Below are 17,711 nucleotides of genomic sequence, written 5' to 3' on the forward strand. Positions count from 1 at the left end.
GAAATATGGATAACTGAATGTTTAAAGCTGTATCATGTATTTTCTTTCCATGAAATATTAACTGAATATTAAAGCTATATCACATATTTAATTGTGTCATAGTTTTACATTTAAATAGCTTAAAGTTTATGTAAAAGAAATATGGGCATATATTCAATCTATACATTGAAGAACTAATCAACTCTTCCTGAAGTCCAATAACGGCCAAATATGAGGGGTAAAACATGTTCTTTTGCCATGATTTATAGAGTGCACTGAAGAAGAAGATAAAATATCAAAGATCTTTTATTATTATTACCCAATAAAAAGAAAATTGTAGAATAGGACTTAATTTTTTAAAGACTATTCTTTTTTAAAAAGTTTGAGGCTCACAACAAAATTGAGACCGTACAGAGATTGAACACTGCTTTACATCTTTCCTTCATTTTCTTTACTAAAGCCTTGCTTATATCAAATATCTCTCTATGTTTCACATTAATTCTACTTCTGTTTATAAAGTTATTACCCACTACACATGCATATTCTTCCCCACTACCAACATTCCCCACCAAAGTAGTACATTAGTTACAATTGGTTAAACTACATTGACATCTCATTACTATCCAATCTCTATAATATACATTAGGGTTCTCTTTTTGTTGTACATTCTATGAGTTTGGACAGGTGTATAATGATGTGTCCACCATTATAGTATCTTTCAGAGAAGTTTCACTGCCCTAAAATATTTTTACTCTGTTTATTTATCTCTGCCCTCCCACCCACCTGTGAACCTTTTATTTTCTCCCTAATTTTGCTTTTCCCATAGTGTCATAGAGTTGAAATCATACAGACTGGCTATTTAGACTGGCTTTTTTCTGTTATTAATATGCATTTACATTTCCTCCATGTCTTGTTATGGCCGGATAGCTCATTTCTTTTTATCACTGAGTAACATTGCATTGTTGGGATGTACTACAGTTTATTCATTCATCAACTTGATTAAATTTTGAGGTGTTTAATTAATAAAAAAGCTCAGCTGGGTACTGTGACTCATGCCTGTAATCCCAGCACTTTGGGAGGTCGAGGCGGGCAGATCACAAGGTCAAGAGATCGAGTACCTCCTGGCCAACATGATGAAACCCCATCTCTACTAGAAATACAAAAATTAACTGGGCATGATGGTGCATGCTTGTAGTCCCAGCTACTTTGGAGGCTGAGGCAGGAGAATCGCTTGAACCCAGGAGGCGGAGGTTGCAGTGAGCTAAGATTGTGCCACTGCACCCCAGCCTGGGTGGCAGAGCAAGACTGTCTCAAAATAATAATAATAATAAAAGTAAAAACAAAATTAAAATTAAAAAGCTCACAGGTTTATTCCTGCTCCCAGCACCTCCCCAAGATCAGCCCACTTTCTCTTATGTTTCTTTATATTATGTTATCATTTATTTTTCTGAAAGCAGGCCCCATCCTCAATCTAACTCCATAGGGATTATTTTTACACCCTACTGTACTTTTATTTTTATTTTTATTTTTTTGCCCTTTCCCTAAATCTGGCTGAAACTCACTACTTATGTTCCTCGAATGCAGTTCACCACCCTGAAGAAAAGTCCTTTTTCCTTTTAAGAAGTTTGCACTGATCTAATGATTATTCAGAAGCTTAGGAGACAACATGTATGGCAACCAAGAAGTTGCAAGCCAGGCTTCTTTACTACAGCTGAGATGGTAAAATGACAACAGGAAATAGTAAGTGGGATCCTCCCTAACAGCAATAGCCTCTGGTGAGGAAGCTCAAAATTCTATCTTTAATTAACAAAGGTCAATTTTACTCACCCAGTCATCAGCGAAATTCTCTCTTTATAACTAAAATGAAACATATAGCTGGGCAAAACAAAAGGGTGGGTTTGTTTGTTTGTTTGTTGGCCTCAAGTGAACAGAACTAAATATTGCTTCAGAGCTTCAGAGTAAATATTGCAATTGACACTTAAAGTAGTATAATCTGCAGATTCTTCTACTTGCCCTAGGCTATACTATTTTAAATATTTCATCACCAAAGTGAAGTAAGTGTGTGTGTGTGTATATATATATAAAATAAAATACATATATATGTGTATGTGTATATATTATAATATACAACAAAGTACAAAATAAAGTGAAAAATAACCATTGTAACTGGAGCATATTAGTCTTATTAGGAATAATTATCTTGTACTTAGCATTTATTTCTGTTAAAATAATTTCATTATATATACACATACATCCATATGCATATACACATTCTTTTGTTCAAAGCTTTAGTTACAAAAAGTAGTTAGCATTAGTTAAATTGAATGTTGCCTACTGTTATCATATTTCTAAACACATGATTTTCATTATCCTCCAATCTAGACACTTCACTTCTTGAAACAATAACCTCAAAAGTTGTGTTTAATAGATAATTTTAATTCCAGCCTCAGGTTCAATTCTTAGCAGATAAGTTTTGAGTACCTGTTCAATTAGTGCCTCTGATCCAGTTTGTTTTATTTTCAAACATTTGCAGTTCAGATAATGAAAACAGTGATATTTTCTCTATTTCTTAATGAAATAGTCAAAAACAATAACATGAATTACATTTCTAAATTTATAAGGCAATAAAACACTCGTAATTTAGCTTTTTCTTTTAAAATATTGGTTCAATTTACAGAAATGTATCAGATTTATTTATCACATAATATAATTACATTTCCAACATCCTTACTATTGGTCATAATGAGCAGCATAGATAATCAGAATAAAAATAGTTGATATTAGTATTATCATACATTTCATGATTTTTACACTTAATCTTTCAACTATGCTTGTTGTAGTATATTATAATTATCTTTCGTTCTTTGTTTATCCAAACCGACAGCAAAATGAGGTAGATGGCATTTTCAGTGAATAAGAAATGTAATAGAGATAGTGATTCCTTATAAAGAGAAGACAGACTGTGAGCTAGAGTCCCCGATATGAAACTGGGATCAGACAAACCTCTCTGAGAACACACTCTGGTTTTCATCTGTTTGGACATTGGCAAAAACCTCAAACAAGCAATTACAGGGAGAAGGACTTAAAGTGCAGATCTTTGGGGATAATGTTTGAAAAGCAGAGTAATCTCTGTAAAGGAACAATATTAATAACAGCTCTGGTTGTATGCAAACAATATTTTTGTACAGTGGTCTTATTTGACCCTACAATTCTGTTTTAAAGATGAGAAAGTGGAAAGTCAGTAAGTAAACTGTTCGTGATCACATACCAGTCAGTCAACGGAGCAAAAAGGTGAGGACAAATCATCTAATTCCAAACTTTGGACTCTTTTTAAAAGCAGTAAAAATGAGATCTGTCTACACAAGTGCTGTCCAATAAAATTTTCTGCAGGCTGAGAGCAGTGGTTCACACCCATAATCCTAGAGTTTTGGGAGGCCAAGGCAAAAAGATCACTTGAGTCCAGGAGTTCGAGCCGCAACCTGGGCAAAATAGAGAAACTTCATCTCTACAAAAAAAATTAAAAATTACCCAGTAGGGTAACATGCATTTGTAGTCCCAGCTACCTGGGGGGCTGAGCAAGAGGATCACTTGAACCCAGGAATTCAAGGTTACAGTAAGCTATGATCACACCACCGCAGTCTGGGCAACAAACAGAGCAAGATTTTGTCTCCTGAAAACAAACAAACAAAACAATCAAACAAACAAAAAAAAACCTTTCTGCACTCTTCAATACAATAAAATTAACTACCTATGACTATTTGACCAAAGTTATTAGTGAATTTAAATTTAAATAGCAATGGATAGCTAGTGGGTACCATATCAAGTTGTGTAGGCTATATACTGTATGCAGATAATACAGTTGTGTAGGCTATATACTGTATGCAGGTAAATAATTGAAAGCTATTTAAATTATTCTCAGTAATTTGAATATATATAAGTATGGGACAAAAATAATTAAACCACCACATATTAAAAGAGCCCATGATGCCAAATTTTCTATATTTATCACATGAAAATAAATTCCAATAATCTCCTTAAATTTCACTATACAGATATTGTTCAGAATGTATAATATCTTTAAGAAAAATGATATGTCGATTTCTTTTTTTTGAGACAGGGTCTCACTCTGTGATGCCCAATCTGGAGTGCAGTGGCACGTTCACTACAACCTCCACTTCCAGGGTTCAAGAGATTCTCCCACCTCAGCCTGCAAGAAGCTGGCATTACAGGTGTGAGCCACCACACCCAGCTAATTTTTGTATTTCTTGGTAGAGACAGAGTTTCACCATGTTGGCCAGGCTGGTGTCAAACTCCTGACCTCAAGTGATCTACACACCTTGGCCTCCCAAAGTGCTGGGATTACAGGTGAGAGCAACCATGCCCAACCAATATGTTGAATTTGACCTTTATGCTATGTATGCACACCAAAACATTGAAACATAATTTATTTAATGAATAATGGTAATGACTGACATTTATTAAGCATTTATAATGTACAAAATAGTATTTCAAATGATTTACATGCATCATGTTTTTTTTCAGTCTCACAATAGTTAATGAAATACATACACATATTATCCTCATTTTACATTTAAGAAAGCAGAAGTGAGAACGAGTTGCACAGGTATGACTCAAAATGAAGTCTGAATTGAAGTTTCATTATATTTTTTTATTTATTTATTTATTTATTTTTGAGACAGAGTCTCGCTCTGTCGCCCAGGCTGGAGTGCAGTGGTTCAATCTCAGCTCACTGTAACCTCTGCCACCCAGGTTCAAGTGATTCTCCGGCCTCAGCCTCCCAAGTAGCTGGGATCATAGGCACCTGCCACCACACCCAGCTAACTCTTGTATTTTTAGTAAAGACGGGGTTTCGCTATGTTAGCCAGGCTGTTTTCAAACTCCTGACCTCAGGTGATCCACCCACCTTGGCCTTCCAAAGTGCTGGGATTACAGACGTGAGCCACCGTGCCTGGCCTGAATTGGAGTTTTATACTCTAAGCATGATTCTGTGAGGCTGGTCAGAGAAAAATAAATCAGAGGAAACTGTCTTCTGCCTCTCAATAAAAGACCTTCGTTTTAAGAGTCTGGTTTTCAAGACTCTTAAGAGTGGATACATTGATTAAGTCATAAACATTTGAAAGAATATTAGAAATCATAGCCATAGCTGAGAACTCTTAATTTTCATCTTCCATTTGACCCATGTCTTGGGCCATCTATCTTAATACGTTTGTGAACATGTATTTATATGTGTGCTTGCATGTGTAAACATGCACATATATTTGCCAAATCTTTACGTATGATTTTTCTTATTGCTCATCTGTGTTTTTGTTAGATATACAACTAGCATGCCCTTTATAATTATAAACACAATAAATATTCAGGACCCTTAAGATTAGTCATGTAAAAACAGATCCCAGGTACTGAGGATAAAACATTGAACAAAGGAGGAAAATCCCATTTCCACAGAGCTTTCATTCCAGGGGATCAAAGCAAGTGTCCAACACCATTGCATATTTTCTAGCTATGACTAGGTGTTTTTATGAGTGAAAAAATGTTATGATGGATTTAGGCCTCTGCAGGGTATTAAATCTCTTATTTCCTTTTACTACAATATTACAAACTGTAAATAAATACTTTTGAATATGAAAGTACAAAAATATTAAGACAACACTATCATTTAGTATGCAATCATTAAGATGCAAATGAAAATACAGAAATGTGTGTTGGGTGAATAAACCTAATAATAAAGTAAAGGTGGAAAATTTGAGGACCAAAATTTACTTGGAATATTCAAATGGAAGAAAAAAGAAACCTGATTAATCAAGTCTAATATATTAAAAACCATTTAATGATTAAAGGAGAGACTTGAAGAGAAATCATCCCTTACTGGCAGTAATTGTATTAAAAACAAGACCACAAAATTATTGCAAGGAAGAGGCTGGCAGGATAAAATATTTTTTGAAGTAAAATAATTTGTGGATCATTACTTCTAACGATAATAATTAGAAGTACGAATTCAGTACTACAGAGGTACATGGAATGTAAAGGTTGATATAAATAAATGTGAATTGGCCAGTAGACAGAATTTATTTCATCTTTATTCCTGGAGCATTTCTATGTCAGGAAGTTTATTACCTCAACAGTAATAAGTATATCGACATTAATAAATATCAAAATATTTAAAATATCTACCATGTGTCAGGAATTCCCTGATCTCATAGTCACACAAGCTATGTAGTCTGTTCAATTTGTGTTTTGGGGACCCTGTCTTTCCTTGTTTGCATTGTGGAAACTGAAATAACTTATCAATTATAAAAGACTTGTTAAGGTACAGCACAGCAATAAAAAATACACACACACACATATATATTTAATATCCTCAAGACAGTCCTAATAAGAGAAATATCTTCTTCTCAGCACAATTAATAAAGTATACCTTTGGACAAGAACATTCAGTAAGTCTATTTGGTGAAAGAACATTTCTCCCAAGGTTCAAGTATCTCATTCTCATTGTACAATTTTCTGTTCTTAATTGATTAATTTTCTGACAGACATAAAAGAATCGTTTTTATAGCAGCATAATTTATAATCCTTTGGGTATATCCCCAGTAATGGGATGGCTGGGTCATGGTGGTACATCTTAGTTCTTAGATCCCTTGGAGGGAATCGCCATACTGTTTTCCTATAATGGTTGAACTAGTTTACAATCCTACCAACAGTGTAAAAGTGTTCCTATTTCTCCACATCCTCTCCAGCACCTGTTGTTTCCTGACTTTTTGATGATCGCCGCCCTAACTGGTGTGATGTATCTCATTGTGGTTTTGATTTGCATTTCTCTGATGGCCAGTGATGATGAGCATTTTTTCATATGTCTGTTGGCTGTATGAATGTCCTCTTTGAGAAATGTCTGTTCATATCCTTTGCCCACTTTTGATGGGCTGTTTGTTTTTCTTGTAAATTTGCTTTCGGAGTTCCCTTTTGTAGGTTCTCTTGGATATTAGCCCTTTTGTCAGATGAGTAGATTGCAAACATTTTCCATTCTGTAGGTTGCCTGTTCACTCTGATGGTAGTTTCTTTGCTGTGCAGAAGCTCTTAGTCAATTAGATCCCATTTGTCAATTCTTAGCTTTACTGCCGTTGCTTTTGGTGTTTTAGACATAAAGCCCTTGCCCATGCCTATGTCCTGAATGGTACAATTTTGTATTTTCCTCTAGGATTTTTATGGTATTAGGTCTAACATTTTAGTTCTAATCCATCTTGGAATTAATTTTCGTATAAGGAGTAAGGAAAGATCCAGTTTCAGCTTAATTTTATGGCTAGCCAATTTTCCCAGCACCATTTATTATTAAATAGGAATCCTTTCCCCATTTTGTTTCTTTTGTCAGGTTTGTCAGCATCTAGATGGCTGTAGATGTGTGGTATTATTTCTGAGGACTTGCTCCCATTCCATTGGTCTATATCTCTGTTTTGGTACCAGTACCATGCTGTTTGCTACTGCAGTCCTTGTAGTATAGTTTGTGCCAGGTAGCTGATGCCTCCAGCTTTGCCCACCCACCAACAGCAAAAGCATCGGAAATCAACCCAAATGTCCATCATCAGTACAGATTGGATTAAGAAATGTGGCACATATACACCATGGAATACTATGCACATATAAAAAGGATGAGTTTAAGGCCCCTTTGTAGGACATGGATGCAGCTGGAAACCATCATTCTTAGCAAACTATCACAAGAACAGAAAACCAACAATCGTGATGTTCTCACCATAGGTGGAACTGAACAAATCCAGGATCACTTGACTCCAGGGAAGGAAATCACACAATCGGGCCTATCATGGGGAGGGGGAGGGGGAGGGATTGCATTGGGAGTTATACCTGATGTAAAATGACGAGTTGATGGGTGGCAGACTAATACGGCACAAGTATACATATGTAACAAACTCCATGTTATGCACATGTACCCTACAACTTAAAGTATAATAATAATAAATAAATTAAAAAATAAATAAATAAAAAAAAAAAAAAAAAAAAAGTAAATCAAGCTTCCTTTTCTGCCTAAAAGTATTTGGGGTGTGACTTCAATGCACAGAAAACATAAAATGACATAATCCCTCCTATTGATATTATAGCTATTGATATGTGTAGTAACACAGTGCAATTAACCATTGCCTCATCAAACAAGCAATGGGAGAGTTGGGAACCAATGATAAGGCACCTAATTTTTTTCGAGATAGCTGCTATTACACTCTACTCTCAATCTGAAATATCTTCTGGACCTCTTTATACCTTCAACCTCATTCTCCTTCATGATAGCTTCTACATCACTAGCAGTGTACTATTTTCTGGCTTAAAATCCTCATAATGGCTTTCCACCTCTTCTGGATAAAATTCATCACTAGTACACAGGCAAACTCTTCCCCACCTGGTTTTGGCCACCTCTCACCTCTTCTGTAGCAGCACAACTGAGTCCAGGCCAGACCCAGATCTCTCAGTGCTCTTGACAAGTCTATCTTCCTCCAGTCTCCTGAGGTCCTTGGGGCTCTGACCTCACAGGCCCTCTTCCCTCATCTCCACCCAGGCCCAATATTTACAAAGCCATGAGCATCATTCACTCTGGGACAAACAGAAATGAACTTTTTGATCTGTTCGAGTGATCCGATCCGATCGCCAGCGACGTGATCCGATCGCGCCGACGCTGGCGGCAGGCAGCAGCGCGCCGTCAGTTCTGCCTGCCTGCCCGCCTGCCCGTCGGTCGCACGGCAGGCAGTGGTGGTGGCAGGAACCGGTCGCACGGCCTTGATCTTTATCGAGTGTCTCTCAGTTTTACCAGAACTTTGCCCGGATCTGGTGACCCGAGCCTTTAGTTTTGATTTAGGGACGACGACCTGGATTTGACGCACGAGGCATGGTTGTCCTAACCTTTCGACCTGATCCACCTGCCTCAGCCTCCCAAAGTGCTGGGATTGCAGGCATGAGCCACTGTGCCCGGCCTCCAGCCTCTTTTTGTATACAGTTTTGCCAATAGTACTTACCATCTGATATGGTACACACATTTACTTTTCCGTTTGTCTGCCTCTCCCCACTAGAATGTAAATGACCATGAGAAGTGGGTTTTACTTTGCTCACTGATGTATCCCCAACAACTTTAACAGTAAATATCAATTTGTAAGTGATGAATTTTGAATCAATGAATACTGAATGTCTTACAGTTCATACACTGCCCTTTGATGGGACATTTAAAAATATATTTGAATAGAAATGTGTATGTTGATTTTTCTCCTTGGAAATCCTTTTGCACCCTTTCTCACCTGTACCTACTCCGCTCCCCAACTTTACCTGGATAAATCCAATTTATCCTGGATAACTCCAGTTTATCCAGAATGACTCCTGCAATGGTTCACCTCCTCTTTTCCTCTAGTTTTATTTGGGCTCCTGTAGGCACCTCCCTGTTTTCTCCAGATAGTCAGTTCAAAAGTGGGTTATAATATTTATTATAATATAATTGATCACATAAGTGTTCATCTTTCTGCTTGACTTTAAAGGATCCTCAGCTTTCCCATGGAATTCCTAGCATATAATGAGTTTAAATAAATGGATGATGGGATGCATGAATTAATGAATGAATAAAATAGAACAAAATAAATTACTAAATGACACACCTATCAATTGAGCACCCATTATTATTTAAAGGATGCTAGGAAAATCTTCTCTTTCTTTCTTATAAAACAGGAAGAAACAACAACAAAACCTGTTACACTGACCTGCAACAAGTACCAGACATTTCCTATTACAGATGCAACATTTTGGACATTGTGTTGTCCAACAGAAACAAACAGTATGAGTGCTTAAGTGAGTTAATATACTATATTATGCCCTTTTTAAATTATTATATTCTTCAGGACACTACCAGTTACTAGTAATTGCTGTTAATTGCTATCCTATATGTAAAGAAAGATAATTTCTCTGAAGGCAGTTAATTCAATTAATGAATACTAAATGATTGGAGTTGGCATGGGTGGGGATGGAGAAGGGACACGGATGCTACAAGGGACAAATGGTGTCTTGTAAAAGTACAAGAGTGCCAGGGTTGCTTCCGAGTTGCACACTCCCGGTGTGCCATCTTATTAATCATTGAATTCCTAGTATGGAACACATTGCATGCTATTTAATTAAGAGTGACACTTTAGCTGAGGCTTTAAGGAAGCGTTGGGTTTTCATGCGATAAAGGCAAAGAAACATCATGTAAGAAAACTCAGTCCTGAGTGAGAAGAGCAGGTTTAAGTCACTGCAAATAGTTGGATATGGGGTGCATAGGGAAGGGAGATGGAGCAAATAGGGCTGTAGGCAGATGCTATAGCCTATGTGGCACTGTGCTTCATGTCCATGGAACTCAGATTTTATCACCTTCTTCACTGTGACTCTGGATCCTGGAGTCTCATTAAAGTAACTTCAGGTGGGAATGAATGTCTCAAAAGGTGAGGATGACTACGACTCCATGTACTCATATATCTCCTGCACCCATATCCTTCAGTAAAGCAACTCTGCTTTAGTTAGCTTTACATATAGAGGATCTAAGTTTGCTTGAAAAATAAGTTTAATTAAAAATGCTATGATAGTTGACAGTGAAGGCCTGAAATTTAGAAACCCAGGAGCAATATAATCAGGCTTCTGTTTGAAAGGACGTTTTGGAGATGGGAAGTCAGGGCCTGCTCTGAGAGCCTGCTAATTGATAGTTTATGATGCAATGATGAATTAAACTATGACACTGGCAGAACATTTGGGAAGAAGCAGTTATAATGAGTACTAGAGAGTATTTTGTGATTAACTAAATATGAGAAATGACACAGTGGAGGGTAGGAGGATTCCAATATTTTAGGACTGGGAAGTGGACAGATTCTTGGATGCTATTCAGCAAAATAGAAGGTAGGAATAGTAGCAGGTTTGGGTAGAATCTAACTAATGAAGTTTCAAACACAGTCAGTTTGGTATCTAACTCTTTGAAATATTTGGACATTCAGACAAAGAGTTCCATCTAAAATATAGTAAATAAATATTATTTGTGATCTGTGTAGGTTGTGTGGGGAGTAATTGAGGTATGTTATGTCTTACAGTGCCAATGTGTTATATGATGCAAAAACAGTCATGTTGAAATGAGAAGACGTATTTAAATAAACTTTAAAAAGTTTTTAAAATCAACATAATTGATCTAGGATACAGTGCCAATAAATAATTGTTACTTTTTTCAAAAAACTGGAGAAGCGTTAAGGTCATATAAACATCGGGCACTAGGAATTTATAGTGGCAGAAATCTGCATATTTATGAAATTTCTCTCAGGTTATGTTTAGTGTTCAAGTTGTAGGGACTGATATAGGAGATAACAATTTTGATTGACGGTTGAGGTTGTGAGCCTCAACCATCTTTCTGCAACCATGTTGTAGAAAAAGAAAGATTCTAACTGATTTTAAAAGTGTATAAACAGAGTAATTAACAAGTAGTGGACCCTAAGGATGAAAGCAAGATCAGAAATTGGTCATTGAACTGGCAGAGATGAGAGATTAGAGACCTGACATTTGCAATGACGCAAAAGTGGTATGAAAAAGCTGAAGAGATAATGCATTAGGGATATCTTCAAAAATCAAAAGTCAAATAAGGAAACAGTAGAAGTAGTGACATTATTTTTAAATAGGTGATAAGAGGCACTTATATTACAACAAATTATATTACGAAAATAAGTCATCTTCTTCATTAAATGCCAAATGGATCATTACATACTATAGTCAAATAAAACCCAGATATACATATGCACATATATAAATACATACAACCTTTATGCCTATTTATAATTATTTTAAAATTTTTATTCTATAAAAACTAAATGTTTTACTTTTACCATATATCTTATAATTGATTATCGTTCTGTAGTGAGCATAATTATTTTTCCTTTTCAGTGTTGCTTTTTCTTGAGAAGCCCTTATTTTTTAGTTGCTATATAGAGTAAAAGACTAGCTACTCTATTCCTGCTGGAACTGTAGTAATGAAATATGGTGACCGGTAACAGGAAAACCAAACCAGATTATAGTCCCTCTCTGTTCAAAAGTCTGTTATTTTTCAGCCACAAAAATACCTCATTATACATTAGATAACAGATTATTGCAAAGCAAGATTCTATGAATGGAAAAGCATTTCTTTTGTCAGTTTCTGAGTCAAGGCTACCTCAGCCTTGAAAATTTTATTGTTGTCTATTGTTGCTTCTTCCTCATGGAAAAAACAAAAACAAAAACAAAAACTATCAAAGGTGGGTCTGAAAAAATATATAGGGTTAGAAATAGTCCTGGACAGTACACTATGTACTTAGTTCTAAAATGTGGAGGCCAAGCTTTGAAAAGGAATCAGAGTTTAATTAATCATTGCTTCATGGGGATTACACAGCCCATATTCCTTTCATGTAGTCTGTGCAATTTTTCCCAAATCAAGTACAATCTGTTTTTCGTTTTTTTGTTTTGTTTTGTTTTTTTGTTTTTTTTCCATTTTGAAACCTGATTTGATTTTTACCTCTAGTAAATCTGGCATCTTCTGTTCAGTACTTAATATATGCTATTAGAAGAAAAGGAAGGTTTAGGTTTGAAATTCTTACAAAATCATCTAAATTATCAGAATTGTTCTCTTCTATGTGTGATACAGTTTTTTAGACAGACAAAATTATCCATAAAGATTTTCTCTTCTTTCTCAAAACTCAAGGACAATATCATATTATGTAGAATTAAATACAGGACAACTTTCTTGTTTAATTCAATTTAAGGTGTGATACATTTATAGCATGCAGCAGAGAACATGGAAGTTTTTTGTTTTTTGTTTTTTTTTTTTTTTGAGACGGAGTCTCGCTCTGTCGCCCAGGCTGGAGTGCAGTGGCCGGATCTCAGCTCACTGCAAGCTCCGCCTCCCGGGTTCATGCCATTCTCCTGCCTCAGCCTCCCGAGCGGCTGGGACTACAGGCGTCCGCCACCTCGCCCGGCTAGTTTTTTGTATTTTTTTAGTAGAGACGGGGTTTCACCGTGTTAGCCAGGATGGTCTGGATCTCCTGACCTTGTGATCCGCCCGTCTGGGCCTCCCAAAGTGCTGGGATTACAGGCTTGAGCCACCGCGCCCGGCCAGAACATGGAAGTTTTAATTCCTAGAATCATTTAAAAATATTCAGCCTAAAACACTATTAAACTGTAATACTACACATTAAGAACAGATCCACTGAAACTCATTCTGAGAAAAACAGAAAGTGTGGCGAGCCTCTCAATTCATGATTGAAAGAGAATTATTTAAGAATCTAAAAATATTTTATAAGAAGAGAAAAATGATGATAAACGTATTAGTCATCATACATCTTGAAGGGCTATCATGTAGAATAGGTACACTTGTTTTAAAAAAGCTTCTATCAACATATGATTACTTTAGGAAAAATACGTTACATCATTAATAGATGCGAAGGCCAGACACCGTGGCTCATGCCTGTAATCTCAGCCCTTTGGGAGGCTGAGGCAGGCAGATTGCTTGATGCCAGGAGTTCGAGACCAGCGCGGCCAACATGAAAAAACCCTGTCTCTACTAAAAATATAAACATTGGCTGGGCATGTTGGCATGCACCTGTAGTTCCCAACTACTTGGGAGGCTGGGGCAGGAAGATCCCTTGAACCCAGAAGGCAGAGGTTGCAGTGAGCCAAGATCACATCATTACACTCCAGCCTGACTCGTCATTGCACTCCAGACTCTGGAAAGAAAAGAAAAAAAAAAAAAAAAAGAAAAAGAAAAGAAGGAAAGAAGGAAAGAAGGAAAGAAGGAAAGGAAGGAAAGGAAGGAAAGGAAGGAAAGGAAGGAAAGGAAGGAAGGGAAGGAAGGAAGGAAGGAAGGAAGGAAGGAAGGGAAGGAAGGGAGGGAGGGAGGAGGAGAGGGAGGAGGAGAAGCGGCGAGAGAGAAAGCAAGTTGCCAAGCGTTTTGCATGGAAGCGCTGGAAGAGGAGGGAGGGAGTGGCAGCAAGAACTGCAAATGTTTAATGGTCATGGACTCCACCTGCGTCACCTGCCCGCCTGTTGTTCCAAACATCTGCTCCTTAGTTAGTATGTCTCATTTTTGGCTTTTCAGAAATGTCCAGGTTTAATCCACTTTTAGCCAAATACATGGAAATGGAGTTTCGCTCTGTCACACAGGCTGGAGTGCAGTGATGCGATCTCGTCTCACTGCAATTCTGCCTCCTGGGTTCAAGTGATTCTCCTGTCTCAGCCTCCCGAGTAGCTGAGACTACAGGCACCTGCCACATGCCCGGCTAATTTTTTTGTATTTTTAGTAGAGACGAGGTTTCACCATGTTGGTCAGGCTGGTCTCAAATTCCTGACCTTGTGATCTGCCCACCTCAGCCTCGGAAAGTCCTGGGATTACAGGCGTGATCCACTTTGTCTGGCCTCTATACCAACAATTCTATATGCTACTTTGTGATTCTGGAGTTGGGAATCTCTAGACGTGTGGCCCTCCTTGATCCCTGAGCTCCTTGCAGGAGATTTTTAAGGTCAAAATAATTTTCATAATGGAATTGAGATATTATTTGCTTTTCTTACTCTCATTCTCTTTTGAGTGTACAGTGAAGTTTTCAAGAAGCTATATGACATATGATCCAGCAACAGAAACATACTACCAGATATAATTTACCCAGCTTTCCTCCATGAAGCCAGGCATTAAAGAGATTTGCAATGATGCAAAACAATGCTACCCTTCTCACTATTTTTGTTTGTTTTTGAAAATAGTTATTTTTCATAAGAATGGGTTGCTTTTGTTAACAGGTAGTGGGCTGATTCTTGTTATTTTTGGAATGTCTCATCATTAATATGGTAAATTTCAATAGATATCACTCACATAAACATAAGTTCCTTCAGGTCCTCAGTTTTTAAGAGTTCAAAGAGTCCTGTGATCAGAGTGAGAAACACTGTTGCAGATATTTCTTCATTGCCAGTGGATTCCTGCTCTGTCCATAGAGGACACTAGAGAGAGATGAGAAGGCACAGGGGTTGGGGCAGTGGGGAGGGGAGTTGGGGGAGAAGGGGTAGACCCTGAGAGAGAACCTGCTGCTCCTGTTGAATCTCTGCAGCCATTCAGCCCCGTAGCGGGTTGTCCAGTGTAGGCTCTGGTCTCTAGCTCATGTTCACACCATCAAAGGCACAATGAGCTCCCCGCTAGGCAATCTGGGACAGGCCACGGTGATGCACCCTCCTCATAGGTCTGAGTTCCTGGGCTATAGACCCGTCTTGAATTCCCGAGCTTGAATTCCAGAGGCAGCCGGGAAGTATCATTGCCACAGAAGCACAAGAGCTGGGTCCGCTAGGCAACCCCTCACCTCAGAATTTCATCCTAGCTCCAAGGAATCCTTCCTCAGGGCTTCTGGGTTGTGATTATCGCCATCTAAGGGCAGCACATGTTTCCTGTGAGTCTATCTACATCACCTGTGTTTTCTTTTTGCTTTTTCAACCCTCCAAAACAGTTTAACCAATTACACTGTTTTACATTGGGTAATACAGTGAAATTTCTGTTTTCCTGACTGGAGGGAGATTGATACAACAGGTATTAGTGTAATTATGCGTCTCTAAAAATCTACCCATAATGAGAGAACTACCATCTCTATGGTGACACAAATTTAAGGTATCTAAAAGAAAAATCAAATCTCTGTTCTGAGCTTACAAATCTAAACATGTGAAAGTATATTGGCAATTAGCACAATAGATATTAAATATTATAAGTTTTTTAGATATAATTGCTTTATGACCACATTTTCAAATACTCAGCAATCTATACTTATCTAGCTATTTAAAAAGAGCAGTTTTCCAAATTTGATGGAAATATCTCTTCAAATTATTACCTAAACATAGAATTCTAAAGCAAGTGATAGATAAGGATAAATTATATTTTCTCTAATTAGCTATAATTATACTGGAAACATTTTAAATAACTCACACAATCTTATTGTGAAAGTCTAAATACTGCAAAAAAACAATTTTTATGCAAATCATCATTCATTTTTTATGATAACTAGATATTTATTTAGCCTTTGAAATTTGTATTATATAAACAACTTACCGCCTGATAGGAGAGCAGGTTTACTTTTTACCATTGGACTAGAATGAGGAAACTTGTTGCTAAATGACATGAAAAGGTGTGCAGTGAAATCATCAGGAAGCTCGGCTTCCAGGAATGTCTTCATGAATAGTTTGAAACCTTCAAAATCTATTGTCTGGAAAAAAAAAAAAAAATTAAACATATATTTTAAGATCCAACCAAATGTTAAAATTTTGTGCTGTGTTCAAAATCATTAGAAGTAGAAATGACCTCAAACCATTTTATATCCAAGTTTAACAAACGGAAAGTGCCTATTTGAGAAATAGAGTGGGTCGTCCTGGGCTAACATTGGCATTGGGATATGTATGTCTTATCTGTGATGGCATAGCAGGAAGAGGAATAAGTTTCTAGTTAGATATTTCTATTTCCACAGTATCTGTAATGCCTTGAAAAATGTACTCTTTGAAACTTAGTTTCCTCCTGTCTAGATTGGGAATAATAATAATCCCACCCCACACAGTTGTTGCAGTGATTAAATCAGGCAATCACTGTGAACAAGCCAATACAGAGTCATTTATATACAACAGGCACTCAGAGAGAAAGGAATTTTCCATCTTTTTTGCTTGTCACTAATGGTGATTATTGCTTTTGACAATGTAAAAAGAGGTTGACCTTAATGTGTCAACTAAATGCCAAGCTCAATTGATATAACCTTCTAAAACTACATATGTAGACTTTCCAAAGAAACATATTTTAAGACCTTACTCTCTGATACTCATTGTAGAACTATATAAATGAGTAGACATTTATTTGGAGAGAATTTTGGTGGTGTTAGGATCTCCATGCCCTTTAGGGGAAACGGTGATAGAAGACAACTTCCAATCTCAAGCTTAATGAGAGCCTTTTACAGGAGCCATAGTGAAGAGCTTGGTTTCTCCTTGGAGATGAAGGCAGTGGGCCAGGATCTGACTCCTTCCTAGGAAATTGAGGACAAGCACATGGGTGCTCTGGGGACAAAGGCAAGAAAATGGTGCTATTTTAAGTTGGCCAAAACTCCTCGTGACTGCAGGAACAATGGTGCATGATTATTTTCTGGGAAACAGATGTAGACCACATGGAGGAGAAGGCCGATGGAGTGGTCTTGGGCTCTCTCCAGTAGGGCATTTGAAAGGACTAGAAGACCTACAGAGAAGAGGCTGGAATAAAGCCACATGTACCCAGATCAAGAGAGTGCAAGCGATGGGCTTGATAGTAAGCCCTTGAAGGGCATTTTTTTTCCCCAATTTAATGTGCTGAGACGCAACTGAAAATAGGACAAAGAGGAAATTTGGCTGGCTGATGCTCTTAGATCTGTTCACATTCCTGGCAGGTAAGAATAAAATTAACTTTGGAATAGAAAGTTTGTTTTTCCAGTGTGATACTACTGGGGGAAAGACACGGAGAATGACCAATTTTATTATTGCATTATTTGGGACAAACCTAAAATTAAATATGACATTCAGGAATATCATTAGAGATAGTAAATTTGTATAGATTTGATCATGTGCCAATTAAGTTTATTTTATTTTATTTTATTTTTTTGAGACGGAGTCTTGCTCTGTTGCCCAGGCTGGAGTGCAGTGGTGCAATCTCGGCTCACTGCAAG

At 37.2% G+C, this 17,711-nt stretch overlaps 1 protein-coding gene across 12 annotated transcripts in view; it reads right to left on the reverse strand.

Annotated features, from left to right (window-relative positions):
- DGKB (diacylglycerol kinase beta) overlaps positions 1 to 17,711 on the reverse strand; it is an 808,853-nt gene that overhangs the window by 554,140 nt on the left and 237,002 nt on the right. For all 12 annotated transcript variants that reach the window (XM_017956905.3, XM_017956903.3, XM_017956902.3 and 9 more), the window contains one exon: positions 16,088 to 16,241. In XM_017956905.3, coding sequence (XP_017812394.1) covers positions 16,088 to 16,241 — 154 coding nt within the window. The remainder of the gene's footprint in view (positions 1 to 16,087; positions 16,242 to 17,711) is intronic.

Source organism: Papio anubis, chromosome 4 (genome assembly GCF_008728515.1).
Source record: "Papio anubis isolate 15944 chromosome 4, Panubis1.0, whole genome shotgun sequence".
Classification (NCBI taxonomy): domain Eukaryota; kingdom Metazoa; phylum Chordata; class Mammalia; order Primates; family Cercopithecidae; genus Papio; species Papio anubis.